At 41.0% G+C, this 27,852-nt stretch overlaps 4 protein-coding genes across 6 annotated transcripts; 1 reads left to right on the forward strand and 3 right to left on the reverse strand.

The window, feature by feature from the left end:
• Nucleotides 1–60: 60 nt before the first annotated feature.
• LOC104456869 (U1 small nuclear ribonucleoprotein 70 kDa) lies at nucleotides 61–6,901 on the reverse strand. The gene is made up of 10 exons (XM_010071750.3): nucleotides 6,585–6,901; nucleotides 5,915–6,029; nucleotides 5,746–5,825; nucleotides 4,562–4,637; nucleotides 4,422–4,486; nucleotides 4,266–4,328; nucleotides 2,882–2,963; nucleotides 2,588–2,756; nucleotides 2,099–2,167; nucleotides 61–993 (listed from the first exon to the last, which is right to left on the reverse strand). Exons 1-10 carry the CDS (start codon nucleotides 6,681–6,683, stop codon nucleotides 357–359), a joined length of 1,455 nt encoding a protein of 484 aa, XP_010070052.2. The 5' UTR covers nucleotides 6,684–6,901; the 3' UTR covers nucleotides 61–356.
• Nucleotides 6,902–10,342: 3,441 nt separating this feature from the next.
• LOC104416476 (proline-rich receptor-like protein kinase PERK4) lies at nucleotides 10,343–14,503 on the reverse strand. Its single transcript, XM_039299736.1, has 9 exons — nucleotides 14,474–14,503; nucleotides 13,748–14,372; nucleotides 12,653–13,204; nucleotides 12,278–12,361; nucleotides 12,118–12,188; nucleotides 11,925–12,001; nucleotides 11,625–11,769; nucleotides 11,181–11,342; nucleotides 10,343–10,792 (listed from the first exon to the last, which is right to left on the reverse strand). Exons 1-9 carry the CDS (start codon nucleotides 14,501–14,503, stop codon nucleotides 10,556–10,558), a joined length of 1,983 nt encoding a protein of 660 aa, XP_039155670.1. The 3' UTR covers nucleotides 10,343–10,555.
• Nucleotides 14,504–16,353: 1,850 nt separating this feature from the next.
• LOC104456868 (plant-specific TFIIB-related protein 1) lies at nucleotides 16,354–21,182 on the reverse strand. 3 transcript variants are annotated; one of them, XM_018861217.2, is made up of 4 exons: nucleotides 20,484–21,182; nucleotides 18,515–18,673; nucleotides 16,981–17,835; nucleotides 16,354–16,534 (listed from the first exon to the last, which is right to left on the reverse strand). In XM_018861217.2, the coding sequence occupies exons 1-3, from the start codon at nucleotides 21,108–21,110 to the stop codon at nucleotides 17,005–17,007; spliced, it is 1,617 nt and encodes a 538-aa protein (XP_018716762.2). In that variant the 5' UTR covers nucleotides 21,111–21,182; the 3' UTR covers nucleotides 16,354–16,534; nucleotides 16,981–17,004. The 3 variants fall into 3 exon arrangements, with proteins under 3 accessions (XP_018716762.2, XP_010070050.2, XP_010070049.2); XM_010071748.3 differs by having other exon boundaries at nucleotides 16,354–16,566; XM_010071747.3 differs by lacking the exon at nucleotides 16,354–16,534 and having other exon boundaries at nucleotides 16,829–17,835.
• Nucleotides 21,183–22,722: 1,540 nt separating this feature from the next.
• Nucleotides 22,723–26,369, forward strand: LOC104456867. Its single transcript, XM_010071745.3, has 3 exons — nucleotides 22,723–23,163; nucleotides 23,270–23,479; nucleotides 26,027–26,369. Exons 1-3 carry the CDS (start codon nucleotides 22,915–22,917, stop codon nucleotides 26,090–26,092), a joined length of 525 nt encoding a protein of 174 aa, XP_010070047.1. The 5' UTR covers nucleotides 22,723–22,914; the 3' UTR covers nucleotides 26,093–26,369.
• Nucleotides 26,370–27,852: the final 1,483 nt, after the last annotated feature.

Below are 27,852 nucleotides of genomic sequence, written 5' to 3' on the forward strand. Positions count from 1 at the left end.
CGCTTATCCAATTCTTACTTTTGGTATTTACTGCAGCTCGGGCATGGTAATTGCTAATATTAATAAGCAAGCCTATGCAGATCTATTATTGGGTCTCAAACCGCCAAGGAAAAAACATAGAAAAAAAGGCACAGCATGTACCTAGGCAGCCAATCCTTTAATAAACAAAAACACGAAAATTCAAATTAGAAGTCCCCAAAAACCCATTTCGTCTTGTTTCACAAACCACACGGTCTACGACACTTTCGAATAAACAAAGCGCAACACCCACGAAACAATCCAGCAAATTCAAAGTAACTAGGGGAAAAGAGCGCATGCATTCTGTTGAATCCTGCAGATATGAACTCTCTCCATCTTTACTCCCGATCACGGTCTCTACTGGCACTGCGATCGTAGTGATAGTTGTCCTCATCCATCTGATCATAGCGATGAGCATCCTCGGGATAATGACCGTAACGACGGTCGCTAGAGTGGTCGTAGCGTCCCCGTTCTCCATGGTGCTCATAGGCATCGTAATGCTCGTAGTCACGGTCAGCCTCCAACTGCCCTGGCTCATGCTCCAAATGTCTGTAATATCCTTGATCCTCCTCGGCTTCAGCACGATCATAGTTTCGCTCCCTCCCTGCATGCCTCTCCCGATCATGCTTCGATTCAACGCGATCATAGTCTGCTGCTTCCTTGTCATGAGAACGGCCACGGTCCCGATCGCGGTCAACTTCATACTCCCTTTCCCTATCCCTTTCTCTATCCCTCTCACGAGGGCGATCACGACGGTCACGATCACGATCACGTTCACGGTCTCTATCACGGTCACCGCGGCCACGGTCACGATCACGGCCACGGTCCCTCTCTCCATCCCTATCCCGGTCACGGCCACGGTCCCTGTGGTGCCTATCTTCTCTGCGATCACGATCTCTTGGCCGATCATGAGACCGCTCACGGGACTTTTCACGTTCTCCCTCTTTCTCTCTTCCCCTTTCCCGAGACTTCTCCCTACAAAGAATATTTTCTCCTAGGTCAGCAACATATCAAGACATATCAAGACATATAGACTGTAAGCAGGTGAGCTCCTATAGATGAGACACTTTTTATGTCATCTGATAACTGCGAGATAATTTACGAAACAAGAGTTTAACACATTTTATCATCCACCTGCAACAAGCTACCAACATGGTTAAAATCTCTCAGAAACCTTGTGAGCTCAATTAAAAACATGAGATAAGAGAACTCGTCCTAGAATTGCAAGTGACTTATTATAAACAATATATTCATGTCTTGGGTGTTGACGAGACCATTTCATCATATACTGAATCTTTCTTGTCCTTTTGGGCTTATTAAGGCCCAAACCAGATGGAAGGGCAAATGCACTGTTTCCCTAATGAAGTCAGCCAGTCCAACCACAGGGACAGTGTGGTGCCTCAACTTGACTCCATCCACATAAACAGGCACTGACTGTAGTACAACTATGCTGACAAGCACCTTCAAACAAACCAACATGAAGCCATGCCTACAACAGATGCCCTCATCGTTGTTTCTCATGGAGTTCTAGATTAACAGTGGTGAATTATGAGAGACTTCTTCACCTCTCAATAATCGGGATTTTATAATTTTTTCATTTTTCGGTAAACTTTCATTTATTCTGTAACAATTATAGGTCTAATTAGTGGGAACAGTTTCTGCTTTCATGGTATATCATGTAAACAGGTTCTCTGTGAAGCATTTGTTTCAGTTTGGTCATTATTTAGCTCATTCAGCATATTCTCTTCCTACATAAACAATCCTTTTGGTTGTTGTCGTGTAGACGAATAAAAGGGCAATACTTCAAGCTTGGTTGGATTGGTCTGAGCAAAGACACCTGACTATTTGCATGGACTGGAAGAAGTTAGAAATTCGATAAGGACAATCTCACTAAAATATAAACTTACAAAGTCTAGTAAACTTTGTAATTTTACAATTATCTCTTACAATTCAAGTTTATGGGTGTCTTAAAAATCGCATATACCAAAATGAGTTTCGCTATTTTGACCAATACTAAGAAACATACTTCGCCATGTGAACTGAACAGTAATGGGATTAAAAAAGGGGCAGCAATTCTAACCTCTCATATGGGTTTTCTCGTGCCCTTGGTTCCTCCGATCTAGAGGGTCCTCCAGATGGTGGTTGCTCCCTTAAAGATTTGTCACAAGTATATTAGGTCAGAGTTGCTTTTAATCAGAAGAAAGAAATTTAGAAAAGATTAAAGATAAGAATCAACAGAAGAGACAATAAAGAATATTTTCTCATTTTCTTTTGAAATTTGAGGAGCTCCATAACCAGCCTACCTATAATTGTAGGTTTTCTGAAACTAGCAAGATAAAATGTCTGCTCATTTCAGAGGCAATATCAGGATCATACAGGATAACCAGCTGATTTTCCACTAAACTTAACATAGTTTACATGAATAGATGATATACAACTTTTGCAGTTCTACCATTTAGTCTATAGTACATTTCCCACCCAAACCACAGTCTAAGCAGTTATGCAAGTTATGCAACTTTAACACTATAATTTATCAGAAGATAAGTTAAAAGTCATGAAGCTAGTTTACCTCCCAGCCTGCTTCTGACTAGCATCTTCACCTCCAACCGCAACACGACTCGTCCCCAGTCCACCTCCTAGTCTGCGAGGTCGCCAATTTGGAACTGTTCTACCACGTTCAACATCTACAAGTACTCTTCTACCATCAATCTTCCTTCCATCCGCTTGTTTATAGGCAGCTGCAGACATATGCCATCAATGATCAAAGAAGGACGTGAACCATATTCAAAGTATATTCAATCAGGCCAAACTGGGTCATCCAGGATGCAGGAAAAAGAAAGTCAAGGGGCCAAGCTGAAGCAACCTTTCATGTCCCGAGTGTGCAGATACTCGATGAAAGCATAGCCTTTTGGTTTTTGCGAAACTGTATCTTGGACCAACCGAACCTGGAAAAGTCAAACTCAAACAATAAATCAAAAGATCTCATGACTGTGAAAAACATGTAGAACCTTGATTGACTACATGACATACTAGAAATTAGCCTACAAACAGTAATCCTAAATGGCACGGCAAACAGGCACTTTGCCTCATTAGCCGTGCTCACCTTTAATCAATAGGGCCTCCCATGGCAAAGTGCATCACCACCAGAATCGCAGGAAAACTGAATTCAACTTGAACTAACCTTCCCTTACCAGGGGACAAATTTTTTTTTTTTCTAATAACAATTAACAAGGAATTTAAACGCAGGAAATACCAGGACTTGTTTCCAACTGCTGATAGATTTTTGAGCCTTTAAAGCCAAAGCAAAATCCCGATTAGCAGAAAAAATCAGTTACTGGAAATCCGAGTAAAAGAGGAATAGAAGCTCATACTCCCTATATCCTTTACCTATTGCAGAAAGAGAAGTTCAACCCCTCGGATTGCTTGAGGAAAAAAGGCCAAAAAGGCACGATGCATGCCATACACGACGAAGCAAGTGTGCAATCAAATTCATGAGCCACCAGCACACCCCCACGTAAATGAAGGGGGCAAGAAGAGGAGACCCTCCTTTGCTCACTTTTCTTTCCTTTTTAACTTTGACAAGTGAAGAGAAAACCACCTTACCAGTGTCCAAAGACACGGAGATTTAGAGAAGTAAAGATAGACGGGCCTTACCAGATATTTCTCAAGCCATAATAATTGTTGGATCAGATAGACTAACCTAGAGAAATTCCTAAAATCAATACCCAATTAAAAGAAAAAGATCATTCCATCGGCAGGAAAACCTTGGAAAAAGAAGCAGCCCCATTGTCAATGACTTTACACACTGTTGCGGATATATATGAGAGAGACTATGCTGGCTAATCCTTCCCCCAAAGTCCAAATATGAACATGAATGGGTGCAGCAAAATTATTTACAAAGTTCAAGAAAACCAACATAGTGAGGAAACAGATTACCGCAATTCACAGATCAAAGTTGAACGGAACCGTATTGAGGTCTTGCAAACAAGTGGAGCTACTATGTTCAAATTTCACAAAGAATGAATACAACAACCACTTACCCTCAAACTTGCATAACTCAACATGATCGCATGAAAATAAGAACAGCAAAGGCATCAACATTGGTTTTGCTTTTTTCTTTTGAGAGAGAGAGAGAGAGAACTTTGAGACGAACTTTTGATGAAATTTCAAATACATAACGGTTGATCAAAAGCAGCGACAAATATTGTTCTTACCAATCCCGCACAGGGATTCTCAGATGTACCTACCCGTTTTATCGGCCCATAAGATTCAAACTCCCTTTTAAGCTTACTTTCAGAAGTTTCATAGCTCTGCAACAAAGAGAAAACAAAGACAAGTTATTCTCATCAGCCCAATAATTAATGAAAGCAAAAACCTTGATACCACTAGCAAACAACACTCACAAGCTTAGCAACAAAAAGTGTCTTGTAAGGATCTCCTGAAATATTTGGATCATTGGTTGGATCATCTGCCAGAAAACCATAAAACATTAAATTATATGGAAACAATCATCCACTTTACAAGACAAGAAGGAAAAAGGTACATTGCTTAAGCTCCTCAGTAGCCTTTTCAGCACCCTTCTCCAGACGCAAATTGTGGATTCTAGCCCTTCTCTGAGCCTAAATCAATTGAACATGACAAGAAGACAATACACAACATATAAGAGCAAGAAAACAGAGAAGTGACAATTATTCCAGAGCTAACAATCAAGCTGTTCCTCTTATAATGAAATAGTGTGTAAGATGAACATGATTACATAGTCTGTCACAAAATAAAGAAATGCAACACAATAAGTTTCTCAGAAATTAATAGAAGCGAAGGGAAAAGATCTGAGGCATTTCCTGCAGCCACCAACAAAAAAGTGACTGGGACAAACTTTTCAGGTAGGTTCAACTTCATGAAACGCCCTAGTTTTAAAATGTCACTTTCCATTAGCCACTTAACATTATTAGGCTTTTTCATCCATCACAAGTTCATTTACTTATAAAAGTTCAACGTTAATTCACTTCTCACACTTATTCATTGAAAGTTAATTCACATATTTTTCACCTTAGAACGTGACAAAATTGGACAGTGAAAATGATGAGCTGCTAATTTCTAGTTTCTCATTGTTAAATGAAATGCTCCAGCATGCATGAGACAGCATTATAGTTAGATGAGACTCAATACTAGAGGAAAGATAGTGTCATTGAAAGGAGAGCAAGTGTGTATATAGAGGAGTGAGTAAACAGACTAAAACATATGAGCTGATTAGGCCAGAATAATAAACAAGACATATTAGAGGTTATAAAAGACATTTATATGCTTTTACAACCAGCGGTGGGCATGTAAAATATGGACTTATTCAAGCAGTTGGTTGAAGGAAATCAATCAATGTAAAGTGGATGTATCCATCAAATAGAGGAAGTATAATGATACATTGAAATTAAAGGATGCAACATGAGATTGCTTCACTAAATGGAGGATTCAAAATAGAACTCCGACATTCTGAATTAACAAACCCAATCTTGTAAAACACTATAGCCTCAGATTAAGCAAGATGTTCAAGAATCCAATTATTGAGGTGACAAAAGAAAGATATGAAATATGATAGCAAAAAAAGGAAAGCCATCAAAGTTAGGCAAAGCAAAGACAGTGGAATGCATTAAACAAGAACAGAAATCGTCACAAGCACTAGTTCTTTTGCAAAGAGATTTGAAGATGACAAAAAAACATTAACATTCTTACAGGGGTCTCAGCCTTCTGGACAGGCGGAGCATACTCAGGATCACCAGGTTCAGCAAAATGACTGACAAACTGCCCAATCCCTGCCGAAACACATGAGCAGCATGAATTCCTATTTACTTAACATCTACATGACAACATTTACTCAATATCGATAGAGTATAAGCAGTACCTGCGTAAGATGGGCATTTTCTTTTCTCCGGAGGTGGCTTGTATTCGAGTGGAGGTCGAGGCTCAAAAAGCTTCAACAGATTAGCCGTCAAACCCGTGGGATGGCTTTGCCCAATCTGCAAATTAATCGAACACCATCAATATCCACTCCACGAATTCCGTTAAGCACGGGCACCAACATGCACAACAGATTAATTCAGTAGGGAGAATTAGCAAAATAAGGAGCTGCAACACATAAGAACCAATTCAATGCATAATGAGAAGGATGTAAAAGTTCTCCTAGGTTTTTGGTTTCGAACGTCTAAGAAGATGGATATCGAAGTGAGATTTAAGGAAGAGATTGCAGAAACTCGAAAAAGCCGTCCTCGGTGTCACTTCGCAAATTCGATCGAGCAACGTCAAGGTCCCATTCCTCCATCGACAGGGCAGGCACAAAGAACACCCCGACAAATCACGATATCGTAAAGATCCAGAACAAATCATCCTCGCTCAGAGATTAAGAGTCTATTCCCCCAATCGACGTCGCAAAAAGGCAACGCCTGAACAATCGAAACCAGCAAAACAGCAAAAAAGCAAAACCCCAAAATCGGCACAAGCCGAAAGGGAATCGCGACAAAAGCAAAGAGCGACGCGCAGAGAGAGAGAGAGAAGGGGGTCAGGGGGGGACCGACCAGCTTGAGCTGGAGGACGTTGGCGCGGCTCTGGGCCTTGGTGCGAGCCTGGACGGCCGCGTTCTGGTTGCGCATCATGGCGTCGTTGTAGTCCCCCATGGCGAGCTCGAGCTAGGGTTTATGCGAAGGAGGAGGAAGGAAAGAGGAGGAGGAGGAGGAGATACGAAGGCCTCAGCCGGATCCGACTCGAGAGAGAAAACGCATCGATCGGCGATGCGGCGGCGAAGCGACGGCGGCGCCGATCGGCGGCGGCGATTATGGCTTGGCGGAGCGTTCCTTCCCCTCTCTCTCGCGGCCGAAAATGGGAAACCTGGGATTTCGGTAAAGGGAGGATTTATAGACTGCGAGCTTGGGGTAGGAGAAGAAGGTGAATAAATAATTGGTTGCGGATAATTATTATTATTATATCTGTCGACAAGAAATAAATTAATAGAATAAGCCAATATCACCTTGTAAAGTAAAGAAGGCAGACAGAACTTGTGAATTTTGGCTTGAGTGCATTTGGTTCAGGCCAAAAATATAAATAAAAAACGTATTTGATAACTATTATATTCTCGAGAATATATTCAGTTCAAAAATAAAAAAATTTCTAATTTTATCCCCAGATAGAATAAAAACGCATTTGATGCGACTTTTAAATATTTTTATGACTTAAATTTTTTTAAATTTTTTAATAATTTTATTACATTCTTCTCTTTCTTCTTCTTCGAGCCGGTCCGACAAAGTCATCGACAATCGCCGTGGCCGATGACTAATTAAAGGAAGAATAAGAGGAATAGAAAAAAAAAAATTCTAAGTCACAAAATAAAGCCAAATCATAATAGTTGCTCTTCATGGTGGCAAATTATATTTCGCATCTTGACGTGATACGCATGGCAATATTGGCTCATGCAAGGATTATATGTGTTGCAAGAATGCTCTATGTAATACTACATCGATCTTTGGATTTGGTTATTTGCCTTTTGGTAAATCTATTATAAGTTATAAATGAGTGTATAAGATTAAGGGTAAAAGCCACTAAATATCTCAAATTTTGTTTATTATGACACATTTATTTTAAACTTTTTTTATAACACCAAAACCCCAACCTTGATGTAATATGTTTACCCCAAATTTGTCAAGTGCGAGACATTTAGCCTAAACTTTTCTTTTGCGACGCCAAAAAAAAATTTAGTGTCACAGAAAAAAATTGAGATTTTTAATATCACAAAAAAAAAAAGTTTGAGGCAAATATAAATTTAGGATTTTTGGTGTCACAGAAAAAAAGTTTAGAGTAAATGTGTCACATATAGTAAAGTTTAGGATAAATGTGTCATAATTGGTAAAGTTTAAAGTTTTTGGTGGCTTTTAGGCCAATGGCACCATGGATCACTACAAAGCTCCGGTAGCAAAGGTTTTATTTAAGAATACATAATTGATTATGAAGGGACCATTACTTCTATTGCACATCTCACTTCTATTCAGTGTCTTCTTATTATTGTCGTGTTTAGTCATTGGTTTCTATTCTAGATGGATGCCAAAAATGCATTCCTAAAATGGCGATCTCAATGAGGAAATTTATATGGTGCCTCCTTGATATACACTCATTCTTACAACAAAAGGTGTCAATTATATTAATCATTATATTTTTTTTTTTAAACAAGTTCCTTGTGCATGATATATCAAGTTTAGCTCAATCATGGAATATCTCGGCATCAAATCAAATCCTTATAACCATAATCTTTTTATTCAACAAATATCTTGTGGATCTATAATGCTACTTATATATGTGAATGATATGGTTATTGTTGAAAATGATCGTACTGGCATTTTAAAACTCCAGTCATTCTTTAGTCAATAATTTGAAACGAAAGATTTTGGGTAACTCATCTACTTTTTGGCTTAGAAGTTACTTCAAATTCCTCTATTTAGTATCTTTCTCAAGCTAAATATGCCATTGATCTTTTTTCTCAAGCAAGACTCATTGACAACAACGTTGTTCCAACTCCTATTGATACCAATGCCAAATTTGATGCTAAAGATAAAATTCACTTTCCGAACCCACACTTTTATTGACAATTGATGAGCAATCTTATATTTCACCGTTACTCATCCTAACAAGGCTCATGAGGTTCACGTTGTTAGTCAGTTCTAGCAAAGCCACAAACAACTCATTTTTTCTAATCTTTTGGATTCTTTGTTTTGTCAAAGATACCTTATTTTATGATTTTCACTTTCCTGCTTATTCTAGCTTAAAGTTGACAACTTATTATGATGCTGATTGGGCTAATGACCCCCGAAATCATCGCTCTACTATAGGCTATTTGTTTTTCCTTGGTAACTCTCTTATTTTGTGGCGTAACAAGAAATAGACCACCATCATTTTCTCTATTTAGAAATTAGAATATCTAATACAACATCAAAATATTATGATTGCAATGATTATTGGAAGACATGGGAGTCCGTCATTGTGGATTGTCTTATATAGCAACAATCGGAATGCTATCCAAATAGCACCCATTGAAATTTTCCATGAGCACACCAAATGCAATGAAATCGATTGCCATTTCATTGGGTACCATGTATGTCATGGCACTATACGACTCGTCTTCACTTCATTTACTAAGTAGACAACTAAAATGTTTACCCAAACACATCTACTCGGGCGTTTTCAAGATCTCTTCTCCAAACTCTGGTTGACTTCTTTTATTTTTACCTTGAGCTTGAGAGGATATTAGGGATACTCCCTTGACTTTATATCTCTCTCAGCCATGTGCATTATCTCCTCTGATTGGTCCTAACTAATTGTAATTGACACAAAAATTTCACATTTTCATGTTCTTCTGGATCTATTTTGGGAGTATACCTACTTTTGGTTTGTTGGTTTGCCTGAGCACGAAGGAGAAAACAATCTTTTCAAACCACCCACCGCGGTGGCTCAGCTGGGTAGGCACTAAACTTCCATCGAGGAGGTCTAGTGTTCGAAACTCCTACAACGCAAGTTGCAGGAAAGCTAGCTTTGAGCTTTTTAGGGACTTACTCGGTGGCACGTGTGTGGTGGCTAGCACGTGTCGCCCCCAATGGTTTATCTCCGGCTGCCGTGAAGGGATTCCCAGGGTCAAAAAAAAAGAAAAAAATCTTTTCAAAATGGTATTGGACCACTGGAATTCGATCAAGTGTTGGAGCCTACGTGTTTTAATTAAAACTCAAAATCGAAAAATCAAACCGAAAAGTTTGGTATAGAGGTAGACCGATTGGTATATAGGTTTTTCGATTTGGGACTTTTTTCGTTATTAGTTGATCGATTTGGTTTCGGTTCACGATTTATTGAACCAATCAAATTTAACCAAACCAATAATTTTAATGAACGACTATATCCTCCTTTTGACTAATGGATTCCCGTAGATTAGCCTCCCTTTCTACCAAACACTGCTTTTGCCATTACAATTTCTCTCTCTCTAAAAAAATAACCATGATACAATTTGCTAACTCTTGTTCTTTAGTTCAGCTAAATTACATATTTTGTGTTGAATTGAAATTTCTTTGGTCAGTTTCCACTTCACATTGCAGGAGCCGAGTCCAACGTATGGGTTACAAATCTTGCTTGCATCTCTGCTCCACGTACCATTTGCTGGATAACAAAAGCAGTCCAAATACTGGTAAAGCCCAATTCAATTTTGTAAAAGACACACATTATCACATCTTATTACATCATATAAGTTAATAAATGAGCTAATTTTGCTCAATTCTTGAAGTATATAAGCTCTCACATGCCCATATATTTGTGTTATAAAACGAGTGTTACACCCAGAAAGAATAAGAGAAATTCTAACATGGGGAAGATCATGAGAATGTTTGACTTAACCTCACAATTAGTGCACAATAACAAATTGAAATCGATATTAAAATTGCTCCTTCTTTTTCCGCCGTTTCACTGCATTTTCCATTCTTATTTTTCGGCGTTAAGTTTTTCGAAAATTTTCGATGCTTTTTTAGACTTTGTTTGGAGAGCGACCCATCTCCCTAGATTCGCCACTTGAAGCCCCGAAGTCGCTGCTACCGTAGTCCTGGCTAGACAAAGCGACCTTCCTGAACCTCTTCATGTCGGCATTGTATGAGCCTGCATCATAGTCGGAGCTGCTATTTGTGCCGAACACCGAGCTGTGGCCAGGCCTCACTCCCTCGTTCAGGTCGTCCAAGGACGCATCGCCGTCGAGCGCTCTCACGATCTGCAAACCACATAACGGTTGTTCACACGCATAGAATTGTTCTTTCACCATCCCAATTTGAGATGGATGACTTCAGGCAATCTCATGAGAAGCAACGGACGAAATCTTAAAGAAAGGGTGCAGGATAGAGAACTTTAGCAGGAAATTTCATGTGATATAGACCACATGAACGGTCGACAACTCTAGAAACCTTAAGTTGAAATTATTGATGTCTGATAAGTGATTATATAGTGAAGGACATAACTAAGGAACAGATATATAAATCGAAAGTTTGTGAAGTGAAAAGTTACTTGGAAATGCAGCTGAAATTGAGAAGAGACTAAAAATTCTTCCTAGTATGAAGTATGAAGTCATGGAGAAGGAGATTTCACAGAGAGAAGTTTCAAACCTGACTCATTTTTGGGCGCTTTTTTGCAGAATGACGAATGCTAGCACTAGCGCAAGCGACCATGCGAGCCATCTCATGGGGGTTGAAATTGTTCTCCAGCCTTGGGTCCACCAGTTCATTGTAGTTCCCATCGTCTATCGCTTGCGTTAGAACTGGTCGAGCCTGAAGCACAAGCAAATTCAAGATTTCAGAATCTCCTCAAGTCCAGTGAGAAATCAATTAGCTAAAGCTTACTACGTTAAAGTCGAGTATCATCCAACAAGTTTGTTACTGGAAAGCCGCTAAAACAGATGACCTTTTGCTTATATGATTGGAAAAATCGCGTTCTCATTGAGTTTCGCTGAGGCACATCTTCACATTTTAGAATTTGTCACTGTTCTTGCCATTAATTCATTAACAGGTAAATCAGACATTATACTGAGGAATGATTTAGAAGCAGCATACCCAGTCCACTAAGCTATCCTCCATCACATTATGAACATCCACGGGTTTACGTCCCGTAATTATTTCCAAGAGCATAACCCCGAAAGAGAAAACATCGGACTTATCGGTCAGCTTGCCACTGGATGCATATTCTGGTGCCAGATACCTGCATTAGGGAGAATTGAACATGCACTCTAAGTAGACTCAGCCATGAATCACAAGATCAAAAGGCGGTCCCGTGAAAGTCAATCATACACGGACTCCTTCGTGGTAGACTTGAACACAGCAATTCATTTAACGAGACAAATTATACTCTCTTACCCGAATGTTCCCATGACACGCGTAGAGACGTGAGTGTAATTGTCGGAAGACAATTTTGCTAATCCGAAATCAGCCACCTGGAAGGAAAACATCGAACACCATAGTTATATGATTATCAATTGCACAAGATGGTTCAATTACAGATGCAAAATGTGTGATGTTAACTATAGATGACTGTAGTTAACAGCATTACCATAGCTTCAAAGTTGTCGTCCAGGAGGATATTAGCGGCTTTAATGTCGCGGTGAATAATGCGAGGATGGCCTGCACAAATATTTGCGTAAAAGACACATCCGCGCGCACTCTACACAGAGAGAAGAGAGAGAGAGAGAGAGAGAGAGAGAGAGACTAACAGTCTTCGTGAAGGTAAGCAAGTCCTTTAGCAGATCCTAGTGCGATTCGAAGCCTAGTTACCCAGTCCATCACCGGATCATCACCTGGGACCACAGATGCATAGATTAACATGAGAATGGAAAATTGACCCAGATTTCCCTGAGATTATATGATAACTTAATGGCTTGTTTAAGATTGTTAATCTCAAAAACCTTGTTCTTTCAGCACATCATTTAACTTCCACTGAATTGTGAAAACAACTTTTCGATGATTGCTACTTTTTGTCAGTCACCCCATGATCAACAATGATTTTCCATGTTAGAATTGATTGAAGACGGGTTTGTCCGATGAATTGTTTAGATTTCATGTATTGTGATTCGATAAATGAAACTCACAATAAAGATGGTACTCCAAGGTCTTGTTTGAAACAAACTCGTAGACCAGCATTCTCTGTCCACCGGCAATGCAATACCCAACAAGTGACACGAGATGGCGATGATGAACCCTACTAATGATCTCCACTTCAGCTTGAAACTCTCTCTCTCCTTGACCGCTCCCTGATTTGAGGCTCTTCACAGCGACCTCCTTCCCGTTTGGCAACACCCCTTTGTGCACATAGCCGAACCCGCCCTGACCCAGCATGTTGGCCTGCGCAAACCCACCAGTTGCGACGGCCAGCTCATCATATGTGAAGGTGCTGCTGTTGAAGCCGAGGGAAAGGCCTGGCGACGGAGGGGGCAGTGGTGGATGGTGGCGCGGGCCCGAGTAGCTTGAGCTCATGTCGCCACTGCTCATCATCGGCGGAGGGGGCGGAGGCGGCAGCCAGCCGCCTCCACCAGGGGACCCCATGGCGCCAGACTCTGGGTTGAGCTTGACAACGTGGTCGGATGCGGGGGTCCCATTGTGCCAGTGCGGCTGTTGTGAGCTGTGGTAGTAGTCATGACTAGCTGCATGATTAAAGATAGAGAAACAGGAATTGTAATTTTCTAACGTTTAGAGAAGAATGTTCAACCATCTGATGTATAATCAGCTTCTGATGGTTGAATAGAACTGCTTTAGCTATTGATGGCTTTCAAATTATTTGCAACGACATACCTCCATGCCAATTGAAGAATCGGAAAAAGAATTTTAAACTTATTCAAGGTCTGCCTACTATTTGACCAAATTTACATTTTAATGTTTTGATTGGGTCACGCAGGTGTACATAAAATCTTACAACTCGGGACCTAACAAGAAAATGCTTTACCTGTAAGATTTTGTGAATGCAAATTCGATGGGAACTCCAAAGTTAATGCGCAAGTAAATTCAATTATATTGAGATATGCCGTAAGCAATGCATATCTTTTGGTCTATTCATATTATTAACATGCAAAGCGTTCATAGATTTTCAGAAAAAGAGGCATTGAAGAAGATTTTCATGCAAGCACGGACAATCGTTTGTATCATGGAAGGAGCACGTAAAAGGTGAGCTTACAACTGACCTTTGTGACCATGAGAATGATCCATGTAATAATGCATCTCGTTGTCACGCTTCTTCTTCTTCCTCCTCAGGCAACACACGATGCAGAGAGCAATAAAAGCAATGAGAACCAACGCTACTGCAGCCGAGACTCCACCTATCATTCCCCAGTTGATCGACGACGAAGATGATGAAGAAGAAGAAGATGACGATGACGGAGGTGTCCGGTGTGCCGGCGGAGGTGGAGGTGACAACGCCTTTGTACTCGGCGGTGGTGGTGGAGAATGCGGTGGGGGAGGGGGCGCCGGTGAGCCACTGCTGGAGCTATTGCTCGGAGGCGGCGATGGAGGAGAATTCTCCGGAGGCGATTCATCAGAGGGAGGTGGCGGTGAGGATGAGGAAGGAGGTGGCGATGAGGACGAGGAAGGAGGAGGCGGAGAGGATGAGGCAGGGGGCGGCGAGGACGAATCGGAGGGCGGTGGAGGGGAGGGTGAAGATTCCGGGGGTGAGGATGCTGGCGGGGTCGGGGGTGAGGATTCTGCCGGGGCCGGGGGAGGACGAGTCAGAGGAATCGGGAGGTGGTGGGGAATCCGGCGACGGAGCAGTACCGTTTGATGAAGACATTTTTGTATTGTCAATGGCTGACCATCAACCTCCTGCTAGGCTTTCTATGCGGAAACCTCCACTACTCCCGCAACCGCTCTCCTCTGTGATCGACGACCCCTGAGAGGAAGATTGCATGACATGACATGGATACAAGTGCAAAAGACACAAAAGCAGTTCCCATGCAACAGAAGCATTTGTCATTAATGGAACAATCATCAACGTGCTAGATCCCTAAGAAAGTTAATTGTAAAAGAGAATCCACAACGTTCGACCGCATTCAGCACCGCTCTCAAATCTAAATTGTCGGAAAGAAAAAAAGATTAGAGTCCTCAAGTGATTGCCAATTTCCAGATCAAATTCCACGTCCTAAAGAAAAGAAGAAAATTTCGCACAGGTAACACGATACAATCAGATGGAAAAATGATTTGAGAATGAATAAAAAAGCTTCTGATGCGACACACATAGCATGAGGAAGATTCCTATTACAATTCATACAAGGGCTCAAAAGGCAGGTCGGGTGGCTACATCATCGGGAAAACAAGGGGCACAAAACATAGGATTATCGCGAGGAGATTTAAAATAAAGGATCGCGAGATGTAATTGCAATTGGTTTTCCTTTACTTTTCCCGCAATGATTTGGGTTAAATAACTAGAAGGGGGGTATACACACTTTTGCAGTATCTTCCATGGAGATGGAAGGAGAATATCAACGATTTAAGATGGTGAATGACAAGCAGAAGGTGGCGTACCTGGACAAAACGAAACGGGAGAGTTCTCACTCAGAGGAACGAGGAGGAAAAGGAGAAGCATAGTGATGGTTGCATCTTAGATAGAGAAACCCCCATCACCATCATCTCCTCTTCCTTCCTACAAAGGAGGGCCTCTCTCTCTCTCCCCTCTATCTTCCCTCTCTCTCTCTCCCCAACCCTTGTCTTTTGCCACCTCTAGTTTTGGAGCCTCGTCCGTTATTTCTGTTACCAATTCCTGGCTGAGGTTTCGTCTTACATTCTTTGGACACCCAATGTTGGTGAAAAGGACAGAGTGGGGAAAACTTTTTGAGTTGATTGAGGCGCAAATTTTGAGGGTGAGTGTATTTAAGCATAATACCAATTGATAACCCTTGAAGAATTGAACCCCACTCAAAGTTTCTTAGCTTCGAACTCTGGCGTGAAATTGCAAAATTTACCTATGTATATATACTCTGTTCAATGGAAAATGAATAGGAACCGTACCTAAAATCATTTAATATGGTATCAAATGGTCCGATGTCTCGTGGATTCACATGCCTGGATTCACATGCCTCAATTAGGTGAATCATTTCATTAGTCAAATCACAGACAAGTTCAATATGCTTGTCCGATCCCATCACCATTGACCCGTGAACCCGACATCAATTAGACAAAAACCACTGCCGGTCTGGTCCGTTCCCAAGGGGATTGGGTCGGTCCTAAACATATCATGAACCTGAATCATTTCATTTCAAACCTAAGTAAAATTTATGTTATATTATATTATATATAATTTTTTTATATATTCAAACCTAAGTAAAATGATCAAAGTCATGGACAGACAAGTTCATCCTCTTCCATAGCATATAGCTTCTTCACCGCGGACTATCATGGGTCATATTTATGACTTAGAATGCCTCTTCCATTTTGTCTTCTTTGTTCTTCAATTTACCAAAATGATCCGTAATTGACGACACAGCATTACATAAAAGCTACTAGTCAACAGATTCAGCTTGAGGCCCTAATTTCCGTTACTCCGATGATGAACGGATGGCTAGTTCGACGTGTTAAGCGATTGGGAGGCCAGGAGGCCAGTTTGACATTCTACGAATTTGGCTATAGTAGGTACAATCAGTTCAAAGTTGGGACGACATCTTGCTTGCTTGCCATGCATGGCTTAGCCAGTTTTTTTTATCCTACAGCAGCACATGGTAACAATTCCATGTCCTCTGACGAAGTGAGCATTTGATCCATCAGAGTATTAAATCATTATATGGGAGCTCTCACGGTTAGATATCAGATGGAAGGAAAATAATGAATGGATAAAAGCATGCAAACGATTCGCATCGTTACCATACCACGAAGGTCAATGTTGGTATTCATTAGAGGGAACCGATTCATATCCCAACGTCGCCCATCCAAGTTGTTTTGGGCTCTCTTTTTCGTCCCCAACAGTTAGCAGCACGATCCTTGTCACCAACACACTGCCGAAGCATTACATTCTTTTCAGCAGAATCTGGTAAAACAAGCTATGATTACAAAGGTCTACATATTATTCCTATAACACAATCAGTCCATAAGTAGAAATGCCAACCCTACTTGACTTTTCTGGATAGAGGAACTCAAGGGCCATCAAAAACCTCAGAAAGTAGCCGGTCATATTATAAGTTATCGCAAGCAATCTCAATTTCCATCCCCGACATATATTGCAGCACTTGCTTATCTCAAAATGCTTCAGTCGGTTGTGATCACAAAAGCATCATGCAGTGGGCATTGACTTTCAAACTGAAAGTACTAACAGGGTTTTTTTTTCCAAATTTTTAAGAAGAAGGTGGTCATGAATTCATAACAACAGACTAAACAGTAAATTTTTGACTATATACATTATAAAAGAAAAAAAGACACAGCAGGGTTGCTTCTCAGTTCTCACCTTATACACTCGAATATGTCCGCACTAGGCATTTCTATGTTTATTTTGGATCTCAACTTCTTTCATTTCAACATCATCAGGCAACCCTCTTAGCGATTCCACAAATTGTGAACTCAAAGATGACTTCGTTGAAGAGGCAAAGAATGGCCAAGCAACTGAGCTTGCAGTAGCAGAGGAACTTGATATAGGATTTGGCTTTATGGAGCCAAAAGTGACCTTTTTCTCCTTATCTTCCTTGTTCTCGGGCCTTTGATGCTTAGGCAGTGCCTCCTTTATGTCTACTGCTGTAACCCCACTCTGACTTTTCTCTCCGGCTAAACCGACACCAGAAGGCCCAAAAGAAAGCCAGGGGTAACTGAAAGTTTGCATATGATTTGACAAGTGTGTGTCTGCTCCTGTTGAGTTACCTTTACATTCAGATTCCTCCTTGGACCTGGCCCGTTGGTTCATGTCAGGGACTTCATTGAACTTATTTGATTTATTGTCTGCCTTTTTATCTTTGCTTGGTTTAGCCTCCACCTGACTATCTTTGTCCAGTACGATTACTTCAGCTGTCTCAGCTTTGGCTGATGTCCGGCCTGAGGTAATTGCAGTTGTGGGAAAAGCTTTCTCTGGGGGGACAGCTGGAGTGTAATTAGACGGCAACAGATCATCCCAATTCTCCAGGAGCTCCTTGTAAACCTTTCGGAGGGTGACTTCAGTCAGACCAGTGACCTTACAAATTTCAGCCTGAGTTTTCCGCTTGTCTTCTAGTTGACAGGCAAGATATATAGCAGCTGCAGAGATGCTTATCGGGTTTCTACGAGTGCAAAAGCATTTGTTGATCACAACTTCCCCAATATGAGTAGCCAATTCCTGAATTTAGAAACTAGTTATTGCATAATTTGGCAAAAAGCAACCTTAGGGGGAAATCACATTTTAACATTAATTAAATTCCAAAGTGGTTGTTAAACCCAAGAGAGGGAGAGAACAAGAGAGATTCCTCGTGTATCATCTGTAGCAAAACTATGAACGGAAGCTAGCAATCCAGACCATATTGAAAAGGTTCCCTGAGAGAGAGAGAGAGAGAGAGAGATGAAACCTAACCAGAGACTGTTATTTTTTCACAAATTAAGACGAATAAAATGATTTGAATAGGACAGAAAAATTGAATCATCCAAAATCTCTTTCCATGTAGTGGAACTTATTTTACAGTGTATCAAGTAAAAGGTTTCCTCAATGTCTTTCTTTCATTTTCTTCACCATAAACTCTCATAGGATGTCAGTCTTCTCAAATTATGAAGCTTATAAAAATTGTTTGGGGAAGTTCTCTGGACCACTGGAATTTACCCATGTGCAGACATGGCTGATTGATTGCATCTAATTCTGTATTGTCCTGCTTGCTCCCCAACTCCTCCTAAACCAAAGAAGAAAGATCGCTCTTTTTCCTCTTAGCAATGTGGGTCGTAGCATCATATCATCTAAGGTAAGTCAACTCTTTTCACAAAGCGACATAGCCAACCTCAAACAAACATTAGGTAATACATAATAATACCTGAGCAGATTTGTTGAGTTGGAGGAGTGTACAAAACCTTGGCATATGGACAGATATTGAATTGCTGTTAATGGGCTGACTTAACTGGAGAGCCTCCCCAAGTATCTTGATATATTTCCCAATTTCTTTCTGAGGCACATTAGCTGCAATTGAAATTTCCTGAACATTAAACTTTGTGTTAGATTCCCATAAGGAAAGGAAGAAAGTTGGAGAGGCTTTAAGATTGTAATTGAAGAGCAAAGAAAATAACATTGACAGAACATAAGACACAAGTTACTCATAGCAAATCCCTCTAAGCGGCAATTTACTAGCAAATACCTAAAAAACACAGAAAATGAAGAACTGCGAGAAAACCATTGAATAATAGAAGTTGTACTCAAACCAAAAAAAGCAAATCATTAAGCATACCAGAACAAGTCCTCTGAAGCCAACAAGAGAAAACTCATTAATTTCTTCCTAAGTATCATAAGGTCAGGAAAGCACTCACATGTTCTGTAATGTATGAAGATCTATATTTGGGTTTTAAGACTATTAATGCCACAAAACTAATTGCCCAAAGAATACCTTCTGAAAGTCAATTGGCCTACTACTATTTGAGCTATATTTGGTTGAGCTGTATGTAGCAATGTGAGTTTTCCTGGATCACTATGTCAGCTGGTCCAAACAGTTAAGAGAGAGTTTGCTGGTTTTTATGTTCATTTGTTAGAATGTGAAAATTTCAATGAGAGTGTCCAAATAACTAAGTCTCGCCAAAAGGTTTAACATGCACAACTCTTCCCCAATCATTATTCTTGCAAAGTGGATCCCCATCATTAAGCAAGATCAGCCAGAGTTCTTTCACATGCTAGGATAGACTTTGAACTTGATTTTATTACACACACACACACACACACACATATATATAAAGCATAGAAAAGAAGCTGATTCACTGCATATCTAAAACATACTCCTAATGGCTAACAGTGTTTGCAAGTACAAAATCAGAGACACGGGGAGGTTATTCATTGAGCCGACACCCATATTTAGTGTTCAGATCAACATGTATATGTAAGAATACATTTGCCAATATCAGTTTGCAGCAGAAGGACTCAGGGAACAGCCAGAGCCAGTAAAGCAAGACAGTGACAGTCGACTTTAAGTGGATATATCATTATCAGATAGACCACTTCTCACGCTTAATGCCAATTTCTTTAAGCTTGCATGATATCAAGACTTCTTAAGGATTTATTCATCAGTATCTCCTGTAGCACAACAGATTTTAACCTACCCTCTTTGTCTAATTAGCACCAAGATCCACTGCCGCTACTTCCAAGAAACAGTAAAAATCAATACGAGTCAAGAATATTCAACCTAAGTGAAACATGGATCATCCTTATATGGCACAGAAAAGGTGTGGAACTCGCAAACTGCCACTCGCATACAACATTCGACAACATGGGCAATGGGAGGGGCAATTGCCTCAGTATTGATGCAGCTCAAGATCCATGCGAGTATTGATAGTTGCATGAAGTTCAACTATAAATACAAAAACATATATTAAAAGCCCCAGAGAGCAAAAAAGTATCCACATCACATCACCAAAGATCTCACTAAGACAGCACGGGATGACGGCTGGCACCATGAATCTCACATATGAACTAAAGTCTAATGCATAGCAGCATAGTTCCAACTAAACCAGCTCTATAAGATGCAAAACAGGGATTCCCCTACAAATTCACATTCCATCGCAGGATAATTACATGTAATAATCTATGAAGCCTTACATCCACCACACTGGTATCGATAAACAAAAGGAATGTGATGCAGGGATCACCATCGACCTAAGGTGCACAGTTCAAGTGTAATGCATAGAAGCATCCAACTACATCTTTCATATGAAATACCATTGATTGTTTCTGCAAAGAACACCAACTGCAAAAGTAACAGACAGACAGACAGACAACATTAACAATTCCTGAGGCATCATCACCTGAAGAGTTCTAGGCTCTTGCGCCTCTCTAATGGCCTGAACCAGAGCAGCAGTGGCGAGAGCCTCGACGCTCCGATTCCTCAGGCAAGTCGCCGAGCAACAATCCCTAAACAACTGAAACGCGTGGTCGGAGATGTCGCAATCCAGCCCCAAAATCGACGCCACGTCGATTATCTGCATGTACGCCCTCAGGTTGTCCACCACGACCGTCGACGACGACGACGGCGTCGCGCCGGAACTCGTCGACGAGGAGGAGGAGGAGGAGGAGGGGTTGGTGGACTCGAGGGTCCGCTCGAGCTCGGCGAGGTGGCCGGAGAAGGAGAGGCAGGAGCGGAGGGAGAGCGGGGAGTGCTCGAGGGACCAGGTGGAGAAGGCGGTGATGAAGCCGGTGGACTCGAAGGGGTCGGCGTCGGCGTCGGCGAGGGCTAGGGCTTGGGGGAGGGAGGGGAGGTCGGAGGTGACGAGGCAGAGCGGGTTGTCCTGGGAGCGGAGGCGGAAGAGGTGGTGGGGGAAGTGGTGGCGCTCCTCCACGACGCGGCCGCAGGAGGTGCACTCGGTGATCGAGCGGCCGCCGCCGGCGGTGGCGCACCGCCCCTGCGACGACGCCGAGCAGTACGGGCACTTCATTTCCAGCTCCCCCCCGGTCCGCCGCGCCGTCCGTCTGCCTCTCTCTCTCGGGGATTGCTACCGCGTTTCGTGAGTCATTTTTGGGACGATATGTCCTTGAACTAATCGTTCAATTCGATTCTAATCCCTCATTATCCAGTGAAAATGCTGAATTTATCCTTCGCCTTTAATTTTACTCAATTTGATCCTTGCGCTGCGCCCGTTGCATTGAATTAATTTTATTCAATTGGATCCTTCTTATCTAACATGACTAACAATTCAATTCAATTATACGATTTCATGTTTATATCAAGGCTAGATCGAAATTCGCGTGGACCTAAGCTTGAAATTTGAGTGTGAACTTGAGATCAAACAAGACCCCTCAGTAAATCATTTCACTATTAAGGGATCTAGCAGTTTGACTTGAGTAGGGTTAATCATGATTAATCGTAAAAGTCGGGTGTTTCCATTTGAAATTTAAAAGTGTATAAAAATGACCCAGCTTGCATCTTTGTCAAAGTTGGGCGACCCCACAATGAGACAATTGGCCCTCCAAATTTTTCTTGATGTAGGCTCCATTTGTTTGAAAAAAAAAAAGGTCACAGTTCTGAAATTTTTTTTTCCAAGAAGTCATTTAAAAAATGATAATATTATATGATATTTAGCTTAAATCAATAAACGAGTTAAAAATAGTTTTTACCATTTCGTATGGAAAATCCCATTTGATTTTTCTTTATGCACTCTTTTTATAAATATATATTTTTATTTTCTATTTTTTTTTTTTCTTGCCCAAAGAAGAAGAAAAAAATAAAAAGAAACAAAAGAAAATAATTAAAGTTGGGATTTTTTAAACATAAAAATAATTTAAATTTTGAATTTAAAAAAATACAAATAATTGAAAATTTGATTTTAAAAGAGATATCTAAAAACAAACCTTTCTTTAATCAAGTACTTAAGCCTCAACGTATCAATAACTCATATGTGACCTTTGTGGACCTGAGCTGCTGGGGATTAGAGCTTGAGCATCGAGATTTGAGCAAGACCTCTATGAACACAATCTCGAGTGCCAAGGCACAAGGCACACACACCATCTAGTTGAGCCATAGGCGTAAGAGGCTTGGATTTGGGAACCAAGGTCCAAATCCTAACCTCCATGGAACTAGGTCCGATCTCAATCGATGCGTTCTTGAGTATTAGAGGCCTAGATTCAAGCTCAACTTTAATGAATCCAGTTTAAGGTGTTGAAGATTTGGGAATTTGCATCAGAGTTTTCATGTTCAATAAAGCTTTTGGTTTAAGCACTAATATGCATAATATTTCATTGATTAGAAAAATATTTTTGTAAACTCATTTTTTTAAGTGAAATGAACGAAAAATAACGGAGAAATTTTTTTTTTCTGAAAAATATGGGTCTGCAGTGCCCCGACGGGGCTTTCCGGGGTGCGACCTCCCTCGTTCACGTGATCGACCCACGGCCCGTGCATCGAGCCATTGACTCTGGACAGAGATAATCCGGACGAAAATCAGAGTCGACGTCAACGAAAATCGCTTGGAATAAAAAACAAATAATAATAATAATAATAATATATATAAAGTGGTGGCCCGCGAAAAGGAAAAAAAAAATAATGTTTCGCTTCCAAAAAAATTCTCGCAAATGACACGGCTCCCTCTCTCTCCCTCTCTCTCCTCAGATCGCGCCCCTCCCGATTCCGCCCCTTCCCCGCGCGAGCAGTAGCGCCGCCGACGACGGTCCATTGAACCCCGCCGGAGCTCCTCGCCCTCGCCTCCGCCGCCGCCGCCGCCGCCGCCTCCCCCTCCGGCCGACATGAAGGATGACGATTCCCTCCCCCTATCGACGTCGTCGGCGGCGGCGGCCGCCAACGCGAAGAGGGAGGGCCCCGATTCCGGCGTCTTCGGCCGCGGCCGGTACAAGATTTGGGCGCTCGCCGCCATCCTCCTGCTCGCCTTCTGGTCCATGTTCACCGGCACCGTCACCCTCCGGTGGTCCGCCGGCAACCTCAACCGCTTCTCCGACGACCTCGACGCCCCCATCCGCGACGATCTCGACGTCCTCGTGAGCGCCCCCGCCCGCTCTGTCTCTTCCGTGCTTTCGTGTGCGCGGCCCCGTCGCTAGGGTTTGGATTGGATCTCGTCGGTTGATTCGCGTGATGCTTGTGCAGGAGATGGAGGAGAGGGAGAAGCTGGTGAAGCACATGTGGGACGTGTACACGAATAGCAGGCGGATGAGGATGCACAAGTTTTGGCAGGAGGCGTTCGAGGCCGCGTTCGAGGACTTGAGCAGTGACGTTCCTGGTGTTAGAGAGGATGCGATCGCGGAGATCGCTAAGATGTCCATACGGTTCATCGATCCCCCTCCGGCTCAATCCACGGTAAGTGTGAACGCTCGACGATCTCCTTTCGTTGTTGTTCTTTTAGATCTCGTGTTCTTGTTCATCCATTGAGTTGTTAGTTTGTACTTGTTTGCTTCAAATCGCAAAATTGAATTGCTGGTGATGTATTGCATAACCAGCAAATGATGCACTAAACTATCGGAAATGCACTGAGGAGTGTGCTTGACAAGACTTGCAGATATAGCTTAGTAAGATATGGATCCTCCAATTTAGAGGTGTGACCCATCCGATCAGTTCCTGTTCTAGAAGAGGATATGGGTGGTTTGGATGAATATTACTTTTAGAAAAGCCACATTTGTTAGTGTGACTTGGAGAGTAGAAAGGGAGCCAGGCCTCTTGGCAGCATTTCTATTTCTCTTGGCAAAGTGTTGATACCATTGATGTAATCGTGTGTTTGTTTCCAACAAACTGATGCATTTGGGGAATTTACTACTGTACATGGAGAAAGCTTAGAAATTCAAGTTCCTTGGGTGTATGATATAGAGCTGCTTCTAATTTTTTTTTATAGCTGAGTTCTGCTGGACTAACTCATTGGACAGAGCTAGAGTTTCACATCACATGTTAAAAACATCCATATCTAGCACAAAACCATTTTAAACAGATCTGCATTCGATATGTCTCAAATGCCAATTCATCGGTAGGTGGAATCAGTAGTGTAGCTCCCCCCTGTATTGTTTGTGTTTGGCTAGGAGGGTAGCAAAATGCAGAGGGAATGAAAGAAAGTGGACAAAAGGGAGGGTGCTTTTGTTTGATTTGGCCCCATGAATGTTGTCTGCAGGAATTTAACCTGGATAGTTGATAGTAGACTTCTATCTGTCAAACCAGTAAAGTTATGTACAAATGCACTTCTGTTTTTGTTTACCAGCATAAAGTGTCTATTTTGATAGTCCTGCAGAAATTTATTAGCTAATTTATAAGGTTTATAGCAGGTCAGTAGGATGGAGCATATAACTCTCTCTCTCTAGGGCTAGCATGTTTGGGCACACATGTATAAACTGTTGCCTACAGACCTGTCTACCGCTGTAGCACATTGGATGTTTTCATTGAATGATTTAATTAAGATTTAGCAAATGTCTTTTTGGCAGTTTGGAGGTAGATGTAGCATGAAACTTAGTCTTTCTTAAGGAATGTCCCCAGCAATTTCTGTGTTTAAACTTTGAAGTTATCACGAAGATGCATGTTCTGAGTGAGATCTACTTGTCTTGCAAAGGTGCATTTGCAATTGTTTCATGCTGATGCAGCTGGGGCCTCAGGGGTTTTAATCTTAGGCTGTGAAGCTACAAAGTAACTGATAATTATAGGCATGATAAAGCGTTTTATTAACGGAAGGAGTCTTTGGAAACATTTGAGTATCAATGGCAACTTTACTATGTTATAAGATGATAAAGATGGAAGCAGTCTTTGGAAACATTTAGAGTATTGATAGCAACTTTACTTTGTAATAAGATGATAAAGAGGGGAAAGATCTGTTTTCTCTGTTATGTTGTCTCTGTTATGTTGGTCTTTTCATGTTATCCAAGCTTTAAAAGTTGCTATTGAAATTTCCATAGTTTGAGGATAGATTGACATTTAAATTTTAGAAAGCTAAGCTAGAGAAGCTCCTTTAGGAACTTGTGCTTTGGTTTTCAGAAACTTCTGCTCTGAACCTCTCTTTAGATGCCTGCTTAGGTTGAAGCTTCCATTTAGAAATTATTGCTGCTCTATTGAAAGTTTGGCCAAGTAGGTTCTAAGAGTGATCTTGGCACTTGATGTGCTTTTCTCAAGTGCAATTCTTATCAGTGTATCCACTTTTTTCCCTTGATAATCACTTTATTATTAAATGAAAAGGACTTGAGGGTTGATTGGTGTTTGCTAATCTTCGTACGGTGTGCTCAGATGATTAGTATTTGAGCTTTGAGATTGGTAGAGAATCAGAGACTGACTTAAAACAAAATCTAAATTGTCAGGCTTGGTCACCATTTAGGGGATATTCTTATGCTAATTGTTGCACATATGTGACTGAATAAAAAACCAACAACAGAATTACTGCTCTGGCTTTTGAACCAACTGGATCTTAGGCCTCCCCTTATTGCCTCTGTCTTTCCTAACTGTGTACCCAATTTAGGGGAATGTGAGGTCATCCTTAGATCTTTAGTTGCAAGTTACATTTTTTCCTATATTTTCGTGTCTAAGAATAAGCTGCTCCAGTTAGTAAGTTTTGGCAGGTGGTGCTCATGAACTTGCAAAGACAGTTCCTGCTTTTTCTTTTGTTTCTAATGATGTTGGCTCGCGACCAGTGACTAACAGAACTTTGCGAAGGCATTTTGCCTGCTGGTATTCCAGGAAAGTGGGAACTGAATTTTTTGTTCTTCTAAATTCTGGAATCTGAGTAATTAGAACCTGAAAGTTGTTTCATTTATGATGAATTATAAGAGAACACGGATCTTTTAGTTGCATTTTTGTTTGGGCATTTATAAAAACTGCCTATGCGGCGAGCCTTTTGTAGCTCAATAAAAACTAACAGAACTGTCCCCTTCGCTTTTGTAGAATGCCCAAGAATTCACTAAGAGGTTCAAGATAACAGAGAGAGGAAAGGCAGTGGTGGCTCGCTGATTACACGCTAAAAACCGGAAATTTTGGAGATCTGAGATTGTAAACCGTTGCCCTCTCCTATGATGATCCATCGGGCGCTGCTGGAAGCTTCATGGCGAAGCATTAGATATTTATTGCGGAGACAAGTTCGTATGTACTTAGATGAGGATTTTGTTTTCTTTCAACTTGATGTCAGCAAATTTTTTTTTATGGTTGTAAATTGAAACAACCGATACTTCAAGAAATTCATTGAATGGTTTTTCTTTCATTTTAGTTATACCTAAATTCTTTTGGAGTCGATCCCCCTACATACAAACAGAAACAAGAACTCTTGCCTTTTTTTTTTTCTCCCGTTGATTTTATTTGCTTCATGAGGTGCCATTTGCGCCTTATTTTACTTTTTTTTTATGAATTTATTTTTATAATTATTCACTTCATTACTTCATATATTTGTACTTCTGTATTGGTATTAGAATTGCGTAATCGGCAATTAAAATAATAATAAAAAACATAGCATCAAGTAATGTATTATCAAATGGCCATTAATATTTAAGATCTTGTTTATATTTAATTCAAAACCAAAATTCGAATCTGTTTCATTTTTTGTTTATGGCATGGGAAAAAGGTTTTCACCACCACCTTCAAGCCTTCGTCCATAACCTGACCCTGAGCTCCCTACCCTGAGCTCCCTTATTAACTCGACGAGCCTGTCCATGAAGTCATTAATTGAGAAGAATGCTAAAAGTGAATCTTAAGATGGATCAGATTTGGGTCAAGAAATTTGCTTTATAATAAATGGTTCAGTTTGGGTTGAATCATTTATGAACCAATTCAATCCACCCATTTAACAGCTGTACACCTAAGTTAATATGCTAAATTTTCTTCTTTGCACGCTGGTTTCAATTTCGGCAGCTGAGGCTTGAGAGATGGTAAATAGAACATGTTAGAGACGAACGAATTAACTTGAATATGCAGAGCTTGGTGCACTTCAGGACAACCAAATGCAAGAACCTGACCGACGAAAGGAAACACTGGCATTGCAGATCCAAACTGGAAACTTAAGATCGACCGACCTCTGAGCTAGATCTCGGTACTATCGGGGCACGGTCTTGTTCATGAATCAAAAGTCCGGAGAAACCAAATGTACCACGTGGACTTTTCGGAGTCTATAAACAGCACGTAATTCTTGCGCTTTTGAAGGATGATTAGAAAGCCGATAAATCAAAAACATCACCGACACCAACATAATCTGAATCGAAAGATATTCGTGGAATTATCATTCTGCTCCTTCTTATTTCCTTTTGCGAACCAGAGCATGCCCTAAGGATGGAAGATCTGTTCCGAGACTCAATCAAGTATCCGGACCAACCCGATTGCATTCCGGACCCCCGGAGCTCAATGATTTTTTCGCATTTGCGAGTCTCTGATCTTTAGGAAACTGGAGTCCTAGTCCTTTAGACTTTCAATTTTTCTGTTCCGCTCGATGCCTGAACCGCGTCCGTCATGGATTAATTGTCACAACCTTCACACATGATTCAATGATTAGATCACATATGACAAACACATGACGTGGTCCAAAACGGAGTTAAGAATGACGCCCTTCGAAAATTTGGTAACATACGCAAATGAATGATCTTATTAGAATACACGTGTGAGTTATGTTAGAGAAATCCAAAATCAAATAAATGCAGTTTAAAGTAATTAATATATCAAAATTAACTTATAATTCATTAGCTTAAACTTTTAAGCGAATGTTGATCCAACTAAATATCATAAGAGAC

Source organism: Eucalyptus grandis, chromosome 8 (assembly GCF_016545825.1).
Source record: "Eucalyptus grandis isolate ANBG69807.140 chromosome 8, ASM1654582v1, whole genome shotgun sequence".
NCBI classification, from domain to species: domain Eukaryota; kingdom Viridiplantae; phylum Streptophyta; class Magnoliopsida; order Myrtales; family Myrtaceae; genus Eucalyptus; species Eucalyptus grandis.

Excerpts from the sequence above, each read along its gene's own strand:
- LOC104456869 (XM_010071750.3), bottom strand. The coding sequence starts at position 6,683 with ATGGGGGACTACAACGACGCCATGATGCGCAACCAGAACGCGGCCGTC. Across the intron at positions 4,329-4,421 it reads CACTTTTTGTTGCTAAGCTT|AGCTATGAAACTTCTGAAAG; the intron begins GTGAGTGTTGTT and ends TCTTTGTTGCAG. Across the intron at positions 2,757-2,881 it reads GCACACTCGGGACATGAAAG|CTGCCTATAAACAAGCGGAT; the intron begins GTTGCTTCAGCT and ends ATATGTCTGCAG.
- LOC104416476 (XM_039299736.1), bottom strand. The coding sequence starts at position 14,503 with ATGGGAACTGCTTTTGTGTCTTTTGCACTT. Across the intron at positions 12,189-12,277 it reads TGCTTACCTTCACGAAGACT|GCCATCCTCGCATTATTCAC; the intron begins GTTAGTCTCTCT and ends ATATTTGTGCAG. Across the intron at positions 12,002-12,117 it reads ACGACAACTTTGAAGCTATG|GTGGCTGATTTCGGATTAGC; the intron begins GTAATGCTGTTA and ends TTTTCCTTCCAG.
- LOC104456868 (XM_018861217.2), bottom strand. The coding sequence starts at position 21,110 with ATGAAGTGCCCGTACTGCTCGGCGTCGTCGCAGGGGCGGTGCGCCACC. Across the intron at positions 18,674-20,483 it reads AAGAGCCTAGAACTCTTCAG|GAAATTTCAATTGCAGCTAA; the intron begins GTGATGATGCCT and ends TTTAATGTTCAG. Across the intron at positions 17,836-18,514 it reads AACTCAACAAATCTGCTCAG|GAATTGGCTACTCATATTGG; the intron begins GTATTATTATGT and ends TTCTAAATTCAG.
- LOC104456867 (XM_010071745.3), top strand. The coding sequence starts at position 22,915 with ATGAAGGATGACGATTCCCTCCCCCTATCGACGTCGTCGGCGGCGGCG. Across the intron at positions 23,164-23,269 it reads GCGACGATCTCGACGTCCTC|GAGATGGAGGAGAGGGAGAA; the intron begins GTGAGCGCCCCC and ends ATGCTTGTGCAG. Across the intron at positions 23,480-26,026 it reads CCCCTCCGGCTCAATCCACG|AATGCCCAAGAATTCACTAA; the intron begins GTAAGTGTGAAC and ends TCGCTTTTGTAG.